At 37.3% G+C, this 14,796-nt stretch overlaps 1 protein-coding gene across 27 annotated transcripts in view; it reads right to left on the bottom strand.

Annotated features, from left to right (window-relative positions):
• Sec31a (SEC31 homolog A, COPII component) overlaps positions 1–14,796 on the bottom strand; it is a 79,361-nt gene continuing 64,565 nt past the window's right edge. For 18 of the 27 annotated variants that reach the window (XM_090343312.1, XM_090343316.1, XM_090343318.1 and 15 more), the window contains 5 exons: positions 9,420–9,478; positions 7,734–7,997; positions 4,753–4,872; positions 2,651–2,722; positions 1–586 (listed from right to left, as the gene is read on the bottom strand). In XM_090343312.1, the coding sequence (XP_090199438.1) occupies positions 407–586; positions 2,651–2,722; positions 4,753–4,872; positions 7,734–7,997; positions 9,420–9,478 (695 nt within the window). In that variant the 3' untranslated portion in view covers positions 1–406. Of the gene's footprint in view, positions 587–2,650; positions 2,723–4,752; positions 4,873–7,733; positions 7,998–9,419; positions 9,479–12,176; positions 12,216–14,796 lie in introns of all 27 variants that reach the window. The other 9 variants (XM_090343310.1, XM_090343315.1, XM_090343314.1 and 6 more) reach the window with 1 other exon arrangement.

Below are 14,796 nucleotides of genomic sequence, written 5' to 3'. Positions count from 1 at the left end.
GAGGATTACACATTTTAATTCTGATTGACATGAAGAAAGTAGTGAGGACATGAAAGAAACTTCGTTTTACCTCTGCTTTATGCATAACCAGATGCAGCTTTTCTAAAAAAGTATATTGAGGTTTTTAAAACCACATTCTCTCAGAATACATCAGGAAACCATACCTTGTGTAATCCAGGAAATACACTATTTGCAAAGTAGGAAAATCATGGTCAACAAAAGATTAAAATAAAAGAAAGCACCAGGGTTTTGAGCAGGTCTAAGTGAGTATATCTGCAGAAATAATGTTAATGCCCCTGACTGGCTGCTATGGAAACATGCTAATAAGGACTGGTCCATGTCTGAAATTTTTTCCCTAAACATGTTTCTTTGGAAAAATGACAAGATCAGTTGAGAATGGAGCTCTTCAGACCCCCAGCTTATTGGCCTGGGTCAGAACAACTTTGAGAACTGGCATGAAAGCAGAGGTCTCACTGAAGTTGCTGGTGCTAACGATGTGGGTATGGATGGTCAATCCTTCCGAGTAGTTTCGTGTTTCAATGCTCCTTGCAATGTTGTGTAAACCATTGATGATTGTTGGTGAAAGCTGAAATAAAGATGGAATCAAATGAGTTAAACTAAAGGAATATTTCCCATGATACCCTTTAAATATTAAACCCAGATATTTAAAGTAGAATGTGAAATAAATATTTAAAAGATGCATGAACCATTCTAGCATTTCTAAACATTGTTTCTTCAGTCAAGTAATTGTTACCCTATAAACTAGAAATATGACAAAGTGATGTATGTAAATAAGTTGTTTATAAATTTGTAACAAATTAGGTATTGGGTTTTTCTGTTTTTGTTTTTTAAGAAATGCAACCAAAGCTGGGCACAGTGGCTCACTCCTGTAATTCTAGCTACTCAGGAGGCTGAGAACTGAGGATCAAAGTTCAAAGCCATCCTGGGCACAAAAGGACATGAGATTCTTATCTCCAATTAACCTAAAAAAACAGGAAGTAGGGCTTGGCTCATGACCCCCCCCAAAAAAAAAATAAAAAAGAAATGCAACCAAGCTGAAATGTTGAAATGCTAATATCTCTTTCCGATTAAGAACTTCAACTATTTTAGACAGTCTCATACTTTTTTTTTTTTTTGTCAGTCCTGGGACTTGAGCAATTGAACCCAGGCCTTCATGCTTGCTAGGCAGGCCACTCTACCATTAGGCCAAACTCCTAGCCCAGAACCTCATACTTTTAGCAAATTTTCTTATATAAATAAATGAGATAAAAAAAAATTCTTGCAGCCTAAAACAAAGTAAAACAAACAAAAAAAAAATCAGGAACCAATTTAGTGAAAACTGCCTCTGCAATTTTTTTTTTTTTGCCAGTCCTGGCTTGAACTCAGGGCCTAAGCACTGCTGTTAGGCTATCCTCAAGGCTAGGGCTCTATCGCTTGAGGCACAGCACCACTTCCAGCTTTCCTATATATGTAGTACCAAGGAATCAAACCCAGGTCTTCGTGCATGCTAGGCAAATACTGTACCACTAGGCCAAACTCCAGGCCATCAGATGGTGAATATTTTGTCCACTTCCATGAGTACAGACATAGGCTTAGCCACATAGTTAATTTACCACAGTTTACCTGGTTGCTTTCCTTTACTGTTTAAATCCCTGTTGCAGCAGTCCCCGCCCCTCAGTCCTTTTCTATGTTTTGCAGAGTTGAAGATTAAACTCAGGGCATTGTGCATGTGAGGCAACCATCCTACCACTAAGCCATAACCCCAGCCCTCTTAACTAATTTGTGTCATTTTGTCATATTCTGTAATGGTCTAAGCTGTTTCTGATCCATCTGCTTCAACCTCCTGAGTAGCTAGGAATGAATGTCATTTACCACTGTATCTAGCTTTGTCATATCTTAGAACCATAAAACTCATAGGTCATTTTCTATGTTATTACTTGGTATACATGTCTATAATGTAGCCAGATGAGTTTACTTCAGATCTGTCTTGGGGCCATGTTCTATCCACTTTTAAATAATTTTTTTTGGCTTGGTTCTCATAAAACAAACGGTTACTTTTATCTGATGGGAGTAGGAATGGAGAATTCTAAAATATAAAAATACAAAAAGTGCTAGTTCTTTTTCTTTTTGTCTCTCCCATCATAGTACTTTCATTAATAAACAATTGTAGCCAGGAATGAATGGGTGGAGAGAGAGAAGAGTGAGTAAACTGACTCCTTGCTGTGGATAAGCTATCTTCACAGTTACAGAACACTGCCTACTTATACAGAGAATACATTTGGCTTTGCCTTTATGATACAGCTCGTTCCACAGGAAAATGACCTTGGTCTTAAGACTATGACAATAATTATAGATTTCTTCTCTGGACAACCAAGTACCTATGTAGTCTTTGATTATCTGGTCCATGGGCCATATAAAATCAACAACAGAATGTTGATTACTTTAGGGTTAATATAAGCCTGCCTGTGTTGTTTCAAAAAGGGTTAAATTTTTTCCCTCTCTTCTAACACTCCCCAGGATTTAGATAATTAGAGGCAAAAAAGCTCATTCTAAAACTGTATGAAAAATTTACCCTCAATCATATGAATGATAGTGCTACCAACTGAGAATAATAATAATAATGGGAATCCTTTTATCCTCCCAAACTTACTGTCTGTTCCCTAAGTTTATCATATAGAAACTCCAAACGTTTACTGGCATCATCAAGCTTCCTCTTGGTTTGCTGCAAGAAAGGAAAAACAGATGTCATATCTGAACACTAACTTTAATCCAAAGAGCTTGCCCTATCTCATTTTACTAGAACTTATACTCAAGACACTAAAGGGCTTATTTAATACTTATATTAAGATATTAAATGGCTTCAAAGAACTAGATACAACTATGACCAAGAAAGCTTGAACAATAATGGCTATCAGTGATGGTTTAAAGTAGGAATAGTGGAAAGATAGAGGACAAGACTTCCTTTCCGTATATAAAGTGGAGGGTGTACAACTGTGCTATGTGCATTTGCCTCTACAGGCAGCACTGTGTACCACAGAAAAGAAGGTCCAAGTTTAGTTACCACAGACTATCAGTGGTAGAAGGCACTTGATGGAATCTTGTTTAAACTTTTCAGAAGTACTACTGAAATGTTTAGAAGCATTTCTTCAGTATCTTTAATTTTGCCTCTTCTCTTAACTCGATACTTCTTGGAGAGTGATACTGGGGTTTTAACTCAGGGTCTCAGGTTTATTGTAGGCAGGTGCTCTACCACTTGAGCCATTACCCCTCATGCCTTTAAAGCAGCAAGAAAGAAAAATGAAATGATCTGTGGCTCAGTAGCAGAGTACTTACTTGCAAAGCTCTAGAAAATCTGTTCTTAAGGAATTTTCTTTCCTTCCTTAATACCTATTGTGTGCTATGCTGGGGACCAAGCATATTCTAATGAATAAGAAAAGAAGTTAAGTAAACAGTGTAGGATGGTGATGAAAACAGTTAACCGGAAAAGCCAGCCAGAAGTGCTGGTGATAAAGAAAAGTCTGATGACTCCTGGACATGTGAGCAATGCAGGCAGGTGTGTGGGGAATGAGCTCTAAGCAGGAGCAACATCAAGTACAAGTCTCCGATGCTCAAGTGTTCCTTGTGCCTTTGAGGAAGAAATGCCTGTTAAGGATTATATTACATACCAGGTTCTAACACCTAAAGTAAAAATAGAAATATGCCCATTTTGTAAAAATATTTCAAACTACTGATTGAAACAGACCTTTCAGGGAATCCACAGCTAGTTCTACCTAGCTACAAAAGCCTAACCCCCAAGATTTGAGTGGCTGGGGAAGCTATCTGTTAATTAAAGGAGTTGACTCTTTTCTACCTAGGGTTCCAGGGCACCCAGAAGACAACAATTTGATAACTCAGAGGGGTTAAGCTCAACAAAATTTGATAAAGCTGGGCCATGGATTTCTGCCATCTTCTGTGGCCAATCACTTTAAAAAATGTATTCAATGTTTATTAGCATAAAAACAGAACCTTAGTAAAAACAGCCTAGCTCTGTGGATTTTTGTCATTGCTACTACACAGACATTCTCACAATCAAACTAAGAATTGCTGTTTCCCCCTTCCCTATCTTAATCCTAGAAGAGTGAGAATAGTGAAATAAATAAATCTAAAATTAAAATGAACAGTTTTAAAAGTACAAAGTAATCAACTTAGTTACCCATAATGCACAATAACCTTAGATATGACACCATTTTATTAAATGTCTGTTATATGCTATGTGGGGACACAGTGTTGTCCAGAAAATATTCTGTTTAACAAAACAGTGTATTCACTCCAATACTTAACTATTTTTAAGGTCCTTGCAATGTCAAAGATGACAACTTATTTTCAAATGTTTCAATGTAAACTCAGAAATAACATGCACATCAGAGTTTCTTGAATACCACTATTACATTCTACTTTTGCTAATAAAAGGCAGTATAAGTTGGTGACTGGGGGTATGAAATCTAGACTCAGCCTATGTGAGCTGAAATTCTGACCCTAACCTTTAGTGTTAAATAATTGTTCTTTACTTAATCGTAATCTGTATAATAAATACTACCAATCTACCTATCAGTAGATTATTTTACTAGATATGTCTATAATAAAATCAAATGTAACTAAAATTGTAAGTGATAATTTTATTACTTATAAGAAATGTATATTGTATGATTTTAAGCAATAGTTATAGAACAGCTCCCCAAAGGATTAAGCAAAATGTGAGGAAAAAATACATACAGGGTCTGTGGCTGAAGAAAGGCAGCGCTGGATAAGATCTTCAAATGTGGTCTTGAGAATGAGGTGCTCATCTGGAATTGGTTTCTTGGTAATTTTTTCTGTTGGCAAAGACTGTACATGCTGGAAGAATTGTATTATAAAAAGGATCAGATATGACCTGGAGGTATTTTTTTTTTTTTTTTTTTTGCCAGTCCTGGGCTTGAGCTCAGGGCCTGAGCACTGTCCTTGGACTTTCTCAAGGCTAGAGCTCTAGCACTTGAGCCTCAGCACCATTCTGGCTTTTTTTTTGTATGTATGTGGTACCGAGGAATTGAACCCAGGCCTTTGTGCATGCTAGGCAAGCACTCTACCATTAGGCCAAACTCCCGGCCAACCTGGAGATATTTTATGTACAATGGCCTAAAACTATGCAATAAAAAGAAACCAATACATACTTACATACATACATACATACATATATCTGTATATATGTATGTATGTATGTTCATTCAAAATCAAATAAAAATTTCACATGAAAAACTACCTAGGATGAGTAAAGCTGAAAGTACAAGCATTCATTCTACAGATTGGATTTTCATAAGCAGGCATGGATATAAGTAACTGATTGATGGAGTATATTGGTTATTGTATTGAACCAATAGGAAGCAAGTCTGTGCCAGGGGAAATAAAATAAGGCTTGGAAACACAATTGGTCCCATCCTCTGCTTGAGGGCTCTTTTTTGTTTATCTACTATTCTCAGTTTTCTTCTTCGAGAGTGCTGAATGGAACACTATCATCAACACTTATCAAAACTACAAAATGAAGACACAAGTTAAGACAGATCATGATACTGTTGAGTACTTAAAAGGAAGAACAAAAAGGAACAGTTAAATTTTCTGAATTGTGACTTGTTAGTTCATTTTTTCACTCACTTAGAAAATGTCAGGCAATTCTGTGCTAGGCTCTGGCAACCTATGGGAATAGCTAATATAGAAATGAGCTCAGTCCTTAAGGTGTTTTACAGATGAATGGAACAGAAAACCTTTAAAATGTTATAAACATATGTAAGATAACTATAGTAAGTTAATGCTAGGTGAACCAAAAGATATGACAACTGGGATTTGACTAAAGGGAAATAAAGGCTCCCTTGAGAGAATTATTTCAGAAAGGTACTTACTTTTCCAATTAAGAGCTAACTAAGTGGGAAAGAAAAAGCATCCCAAGATAGAAAGAATAACATGCATGAAGGAAGAATCAAGATACAAGGGAATTAAAATTGTCATATAGCTTAAGCAGAGATAGCAAGAAGGGGTGAGAACTGAGGCTTTTGTGATAATGTTAAATATTCTGGTCATTATGATGAGAACAATGGGAAGATGCAGTGTTTGAAGGAATGAAGATACACGGCCAGATTAGAGACAAACCAAAGCAGACATCAGAACAATTAGGCTCCAGCACTGATAAAGATGGGAGAGAATCAGCATGGTCCAGAGTAGAAATGCAGAGAAGAGATTGAAAAACACTTTAGAACAATAACAGAAAAACTTTGGAAATAGAATTGAAACAGAGGTTAAAGAGAAGAGAGCAAAAAGAGGACTATAGGAGGGTTGTTTGTGTGTGTGTGTGTGTGTGTGTGTGTGTGTTTCTGGATTCAACAGGAAAGACTGTGGTAACATTTACTGAAATAGAAAACAATAAAAGTTTAAGTAAAAGAATTAGGTTTCACATATGCTAACACTGAGACACATCCCAGACATAAAAGAAGGCAAGCAGCTCAATACTGACCTGGCTAAACACTATGTCAATTCCCTTGGAAGATAACTGAGGTTCTGGTCTAGATGTGAACAGTACGAGAAGACTGGTCTAATTCTAGATCATTGGGGAGCTACCCCAAAAACAAAAACATGTAAATCACACAAACAAAGGCATTCTTTACAACCTGTTCTTTTGTGAAAAGAAATAAATCTTCCTACCTTCATGAAACTTTTTTGTTGTTGTTGTTGGTTGTGAGCCACGGTGCCACTTCCAGTTTTCTAGTGGTTAACTGGAGATAACAATCTCAGGGACTTTAGGACTTTTGTGCCCAGGCTGGATTTGAACCTTGATCCTCAGATCTCAGCCTCCTGAGTAGCTAGGATTCCAGGTGTGAACCACCGGGCCCGGCAAAATATTTGTTTTTATAATGCAACTTATAGTATTTAGAAATTTCTTAAGCAAATTACCTCTTAATAGCAAAGCATACTCTTGTGATAGATACATATAATTTTTACAAATTATACTTCAATAAGTCAGAGAGAAACAGAACTAGTTTTTTACTTGGGCAGTAGTTTGCTGCATTGGCTTATATGGATACTGATTCAAGCTCTTTATGAATATCAAAGCACCTTTGGTCTAAGTCTCACTAGGAAATTTATTAGATTTTCAACATCTAGGATTGTGCCAAGTAGCTGTATGTGTCAAAAATGAGAAAAATGTCTATCTCCATTTAAACCTAAGGGTATTGGCCTTCATACATACTTATTCTCCAATTAATGACCAGAACACTAGAAGTGGTTCTGTGGTTACAGTGGTAGAGCCCTAGCCTTGGCCTGAAGGGCTCGGGGACAGTGCCCAAGCCCAGAGTTCAAGCCCCGTGACTGACTAAAAACAAACAAAAATATATAATTCATTATACTTCAATATTATGAAGAGAAAAGCTTTTGAAAATAGTAAAATGGTTTTGTATACCAACTCCAGATATGATTACTCTAAACTGTGACTACTGACTTGATCAAATAAAATATTATAAATATCAATATATAGTGTCAAATATTTAACTCTCTCTACAGTATGTATAAGGTCACTTAATTGCAAAATGATAGACATACACAGTTAATCTTTAACAAAAAGGGATGACACTGCCTAAACTTAAACCAAATTTAGGCATTAATGGTAAAACCATAAGGTAACACATTAAAGAGTTCTGAAACAGCCATTTCCCCATTCACAGCTCGACTGTTACCTGAATGGTATTTCCAATGGGAGCTCCTGGGGCACCTTCAATATTGGGTTTTGAGAAAGCGGGTGGCATGCCGGCCTGACCAAGAGGCTGCTGTATGCCGTGGAAGGTCTGGCCAGCTGCCAGATGTGGCTGTGGGAAGGAAGCTTGGTTTGACAGTGGCACTGGAGCTGAAGGCTGCTGCTGCAGCATCTGTGACTGAGGGTCACTCAGGGGATTCATGATTGGCGAGGTGATAGGAACAGGAGGCATGAAGTTTTCAGGCATCTTTTCAAAGAGGGAAAAATAAAACTATGACTAAAGTGGATTACAACATTTCTTCCATTTATAATTAAGGGTGCTAATAGTACATTCCATGTTAAAAAATAGAACAATCTTTTCAAATGAAATTTTACACAGAACTCTGAGGAACTAATGTGACTAAAATGTGTAGGAAACTTTTACCTGGATCTCTCTGTCTCCCTTGTCCTTTTATACTTAATGTCAAGAAAGGAAAGCCAAAACCAAGCATTTCTGAAAAAGTATGTCAAGTTTACAAAACTGTATTTAGTGGTATATGAATTGCATGTACTGTACATGTGCCGTCAGGATCTAATACTATTTCTTAGATCACTAAATAGATATTACTTGTTAATTCTATCAAACTAAATGTAGTATGCCAGGTGCAGTGGCTCATGCTTATAATCCTAGTTACACAGGAGGCTAAGATCTGAGGATCAAGGTTCAAAGCCAGCCTGAGCACAAAAGGACCTGAGACTCTTATCTCCAGTTAACCTCTAGAAAATGGGAAGTGGGGCTTGCTCCAGGTTAGCGTGGTAGCCTTGAGCTGAAGAGCTCAGGAACAGTGCTCAGGCCTAATTCAAGCCCCATGACCCACAATAAATAAATAAATTAATTAAGCACTAAATTTCCCATTATTAGTACCCAAATCTTATCTTTCCTTGCTCACTTAATATCTTCCAATTTTACCTTATGGCCTCTACTACTATTATATGCCTTTGAGGAAAAGCATCAGGAATAATTTTTAAAGTAGAAAGAAAATTCTTTCTTTGTGTTGAAATGGCTCTTCACAATTAGTGACATATAACAATGCTCAACTAAAAGGCTATTTATTCATCCATTATTACATGTAATAGATAAAATGTTCAAACATATTCACTCAAAGTCATGATCATTGCTGGAACTCAAAGAGCAAGGTAATTCCTTAAAAAAAAAAGTCTGCAACCCTTTTTTTGTTTCTTACTGTCTGAAAGAGGCCTACTAGAAATTAATACCTTGCTTTTTTTTTTTTTTTTTTTTTTTTTTTTTTTTTTTTTTTTTTACCAGTCCTGGGCTTGGCCTGAGCACTGTCCCTGGATTTTCTCAAGGCTAGGTCTCTACCACTTGAGCCACAGCACCACTTCTGGCTTTTTGCTATGTTGTTATGTATGTGGTACTGAAGAATCGAACCCAGGTCTTCGTGCATGCTAGGCAAGCACTCTACCACTAGGCCAAACTCCTGGCCTTGAATACCTTGCTTTCTTAAAGGCAAAGTTTTTACATACTACCCGTTACTTTCTTATTATTATATATTAAGAAAAGAAACATGTTGAAATATACTTTAACTATATCATCTAGCAAATTCTGCCTTACTAGTTGTCTACCAATTAACATTTTCAGAGCATAAGATGAACATCTTCTTTCTAATACCTTCTTCTTCTTGGGTACTCTGTTCAAAGCTGGAGGATCATTCCAACCATTCTGAGGACCTAAAATAGATAAAAGAGGATATTCTCCTTTAGAAGCCTGAAAGGAAAGGAAACTGAACCCATCATCTAACTTGTTCAAAGTCTATTCTACCCGAAAGCTAACCGTCACATGTGTTTTACCAATCAACTTATAGGAATGACTATGCAGCTTCAGATTCTCAAACTCCTATCTACTGTAGTCACAAGGACTTGGCTGAACTGGAAAATTTTCAAAGATCAGTTTACTATTCTAAGTCTTAAAAATGTAAGGATTTTAGGGGCCAGGAGTTTGGCCTAATGGTAGAGTGCTTCCCTAGCATGCACGAAGAGCCGGGTTCGATTCCTCAGTGCCACATATACAGAAAAAGATGGAAGTGGCACTGTATCTCAAGTGGTAGAGGACTAGCCTTGGGAAAGTCCAAGGATAGTGCTCAAACCCTGAGTTCAAGCCTCAGGACTGGCAATAAATAAATAAATATGAAAATAAAATATAAGGATTTTAAAGCTGGGAGCTGGTGGCTCATGTCTGTAATCCTAGTTACTCAGGAAGCTGAGATCTGAGGCTTTGGGTTTGAAGCAGCCCAAGCAGAAAAGTTTGTGAGACTCCTATCTCCAATGAACTATGAAAAAAAGCTAGAAGTGAAGCTATGACTCAAGTGGTAGAGTGCTATCCTTGAGCAAAAAAGTTCAGGGACAGATCCCAAGCCCTGAGTTCAAGCCCCAGGGCCAGCACAAATAAATAAATACATAAATAAAATGAATTAATGTTGATTCAAATTGTGCTGTCTTTTCAAAGTGCTGCCAATTGGAAAAGAAAGTATTACATTTACAAATCTGTTTTGTTTTGTGTGTGTTGGTCCCGAGGCTTGAATTCAGGGCCAAGGGACTGTTGCTGAGCTTTTCTGCTCAAGGATAGTGCTCTACCTCTTGAGTCACAGCTCTACTTCAGCCATATTAATGATTAATTGGAAATAACAGAGTCTCAGACTTTTCTGCCCAGGTTTTGAACCTTGATCTTCAAATCTCCTGGGTAGCTAGTAATACAGGCGTGAGCCACCAATGCCTGACTTAAAATCTGCTTTGAAATATCTGCCAAAATTTTGGTGGTGTCTTTAATAAAGATGTTTGTCTCTAGTATCCAAGAAAATAAATAACTTGCTGTATTAGAAAAAAAATTTTCTGATATTTCTACAGAGCAAAGGAAACTGATGGCATGTTCATTTTTGCCAAGAACAAATCAACCATAAGCAAATCATTCAAAAATGCTAAAAATGGTAGGAACACTATAAAACAGAGTCTAACTATATAGCATCAGTAATTTTTATCTTATTGCCTTGCAAACTACCCATAAAATAGAAAAAGGCATTAAAAATTTGTACTAACATTTTTTAAATAAAAATTCTAGTCTGACAACAAATATAAAACTACTATCGGGGTTGGGGATTTAGTTCAATGGAAGAACACTTGCCCAGCAAGTGCATGGCCCTGAAGTTCAGTCCTCAGCTCTAGAAAAAAAAGAAAAAGAAAAAGAAAAAGAAAGAAAGAAAGAAAGAAAAAAAGAAAGAAAGAAAAAGAGAAAGATAAGATTTGAGAAATAAGCAACTGATACAGGTTCATGGCTTTATTGGGGGACAGATTTGCCAGGCTCCCTCCTCCATTCCTACTTGGAACCTTTCCTTTCTTACAAAAACTAAAGCAACGAAAACTACTACCAACCAATAGCAAAACTGATGTCTTTTTTTATTTCGCTTTGAGATAACAGAAGGTATTTTTTTTTTCTTTTTGTTAGCCCTGGGGCTTGAACTCAGGGCCTGAGCACTGTCCTTGGGCTTCTCAAGGCTAGAACTCTACCATTTGAGCCATAGCACCACTTCTGGTTTTTTCCATGTATGTTGTACTGAGAAATCGAACCTGAATGCTAGGCAAGCACTCTACCACTAGGCCAAACTCCCAGCCTGGCATTTTATTTTTTGGTGATTCTGAAAGAAAATCTACAGACTTATCTGTAAAGAAATGTGCTTGTTACCCAAATTATATAACTATAATTCTCTGTATATCATTTTTATAACAATAAAAAATAAAAACATTTTTATATGTAGAAGCAGACAAAAAAATCACCCCTTCTGATAAATCAAATAATTCTTTCCATATTTTTACTTTTACTTGATTAACATACACTGTATTACATCACAATAAAATTGTTTGGCAAATTAAAGAAACTGTGGCTCACATACAAAGTTACAGAAACTTTGAAAAATACATTCTCTTTAACTATTAAGGAATCATTTATTCTAATTTTTAAAGAAGAACCAATTTCCTTCAAGGAAATGGAATGCCAAGTAAAGCTCAAAACACCTGATCACAAACTATTAAACCATCTGCCATATCTGCTTAACAAATTCTTAAACTTCTGGTTACATAGATTAATCATTCAAATCTCTCCCATCACCTTGTAATTTTACCTAAATCTAGCCAATCTTATTAGAGCTATTATCTGTATATTTGTATAAAGGGACAACTTTCATGATTTAATCTATTTATCATTTTGCAAACATAATCACTTCTAAATTTTGATTCAATTACAAAGCAAAGTAACAAAAATACTGATCAGACCGATGATACCATAATTTCTGAAGCTCACATGCATTGTTAATCTCCACTTATTAATTATATTCAATGATTCAAAGATCCCCAAAGATATATTTTAGAACCAATTCACCTTCCAACATAAATGCCTGGTCTTGGATAGATAGATTTTCTGTAGACAAAATGTAAAAGTCACTTAAGTAATATTATTGAAGATATTCTAAACTCTACTTCTCGTTTTATAATTGTTTTCTTCTCCCTCCATCAACCCCCCAGAAACTAACTTTATAAGGGAACAAAACTTATTTTTTGTTATTCTTTTTTGTTGTTGTTTTTGTTCTACTCCTGGGGCTTAAACTCAGGGCCTGCACACTATCCCTGAGTTTTTGTGTTCAAGACTAGTATTCTTGTACTTTAGGCCACTGGGTCATTTCTAGCTACACAGGAGGCTAAGATCTGAGGATCGAGGTTCAAAGCCAGCCCAGGCACAAAATGACCTGAGACTCTTATCTCCAATTAACCTCTAGAAAATGCGAAGTCGGGCTTGGCTCAAGGGTAGGGCAGTAGCTTTAAGTTGAAGAGCTCAGGGATAGTGCCCACACCGAGTTCAAGCGCCATGACCCACAAAAAAAAAAAAAAAGATTCAAACTTTCCTGCCCAGGCTAGCTTTGAACTGTGATCTCAGATCTCAGCCTCCAGAGTAGCTAAGATTACAGACATGAGCCACCAATCCCAGCCAAAACTTACTTTCTAAACAAGTCATATAAAATGCCTTCAAACCAATTAAGGTAATTCATCTTTAAGCGAATTCATGTAAGTTAGATCCTCCCCTTCCCCCTCCTTTCTTTCTTTCTTTCTTTCTTTCTTTCTTTCTTTCTTTCTTTCTTTCTTTCTTTCTTTCTTCCTTCCTTCCTTCCTTCCTTCCTTCCTTCCTTCCTTCCTTCCTTTTTCTTTCTTTTTTTTGAGACAAAGTCTCACTAGGAAGGCCAGGCAGTCCTCAAACGTACAATCTTCTTGTTTTCACAGTGCTGGAAGATTATAGGTGTGCACCACTGTGTCTCTTTTTCTCTCTTCAATTACTAGTACAAAGCTTTTCCAATTTAGCATGTCCATTTATGTGTACAATGCTTCAGTCACCACTTCCATCACAGTTCCTCCTCCCATCAATCCCATCCTACCTACTTCCTCAAGTTTCCTAGCTCCATTTTTTTTGGGGGGGGGGCAGTCCTGGGGCTTGAACTCAGGGCCTGAGCACTATCCTTGGACTTTCTCAAGGCTAAAACTCTACCACTTGAGCCACAGCACCACTTCCAGCTTTTTCTGTGTATGTGGTACTGAGAAATTGAACCTGGGTCTTCATGCCTGCTAGGCAAGCACGCTACCACTAGGCCAAACTCCTCGCCCCCCTAGGTCCATTTTCATGTATGTACACTGAGTATTATGGCAGTAATACACTCTTAAAAATTACTTTTTCTTTTCTTGTGCTCTTTTTTTTTTTTTTTTTTTTTGGCCAGTCCTGGGCTTGAGCTCAGGGCCTGAGCACTGTCCTTGGACTTTCTCAAGGCTAGAGCTCTACCACTTGAGCCTCAGCACCACTTCCGGCTTTTTTCTATGTATGTGGTACCGAGGAATCGAACCTGGGTCTTCATGCAGGCTAGCAAGCACTTTAACCACTACGCCAAACTCCCAGCCCCTCTTGTGCTCTTTTTTAGGAATAAACTTTTATCCTTTTACATAAGGTAACAATACTGAACTAATGGTTAATATGGGTTCTTTTTCTATTTGATGAATGAAGTTCACTAATATCATTGAGGTGATGGTGTTGTGGCTCAAGTGGTAGAGCGCCAGCCTTGAGAAATCCCAAAGACAGTGCCCAGGCCCCGAGTTCAAGGCTCAGGACTGGCAAAAAAAAAAAAAAAGAAAAAGAAAAAGAAAAAAAATCTGTTTCACTGAAGGTTCAAATTCATTAGGTCCAGTGGTAGACTTGAGTTTCTTTCCAGCTAGCTCCCCCAGCAATACTGCTGATCTCACCCACTCTCCAAGTGGGAGGGGTTTAAAGACAGATGGGGGATTTCTACACTTCCTAGTCTTGTTAAGTTGCTCAGACTAGCTTTGTGATCCTGCCTTTCCTGCCTCTGTCTTCCAAGTTCTGGAAGATCTACATCTGGTAAGCGTGATAACTGGGAGAGACAAAGTAATACCAATCTTTACTGTTGGATTCCAAAGGCCCCCATGATCTGCATTCTGAAGAAGCTGTTTCTGGGGTTAGGTCATGAATAAGAATCTAAGACAGACCAGATGCAGAAAATTTAAATTTGAAAACCACGGGAATTCAAATACTTTCCCTTGGCAAGGGAGGAACCAATTAAAACTAGGAGGAATCAATTAAAAACGGTGAATTCAGATGAGTTGGAGCTCTACTTGAAAAATATATGCTTCTCTCTACTCAAGGGAGTAAAAGTGGTAAAGGTAATCTGATTGCCTGAAATCTTGCTGTGTGAAATGAGATTCTTGGGTCTGCTGCAGACATTTTTCATACATCATGACTCCTAAACACAACTTCTTCATCTTTGGTTTCACTGAAGGTATAATCAATGTGATCAACTAACAACTGTCTATGATTTTCTGTTTCACTTTAAGCAAGTGATAATCTTATAATGTAATTCCCTAGGCAAAATATGACTTCACATTATACTTAACCATCGCCCAAGGAATCATGAGGTGTGCGTGTTATCAGGACTAACCTGATTTAC

This window comes from Megascapheus bottae, chromosome 13 (genome assembly GCF_031878675.1).
Source record: "Megascapheus bottae isolate mThoBot1 chromosome 13, mThoBot2.hap1, whole genome shotgun sequence".
Lineage (NCBI taxonomy): Eukaryota > Metazoa > Chordata > Mammalia > Rodentia > Geomyidae > Megascapheus > Megascapheus bottae.
This window is presented reverse-complemented; position numbering and strand designations above follow the sequence as displayed.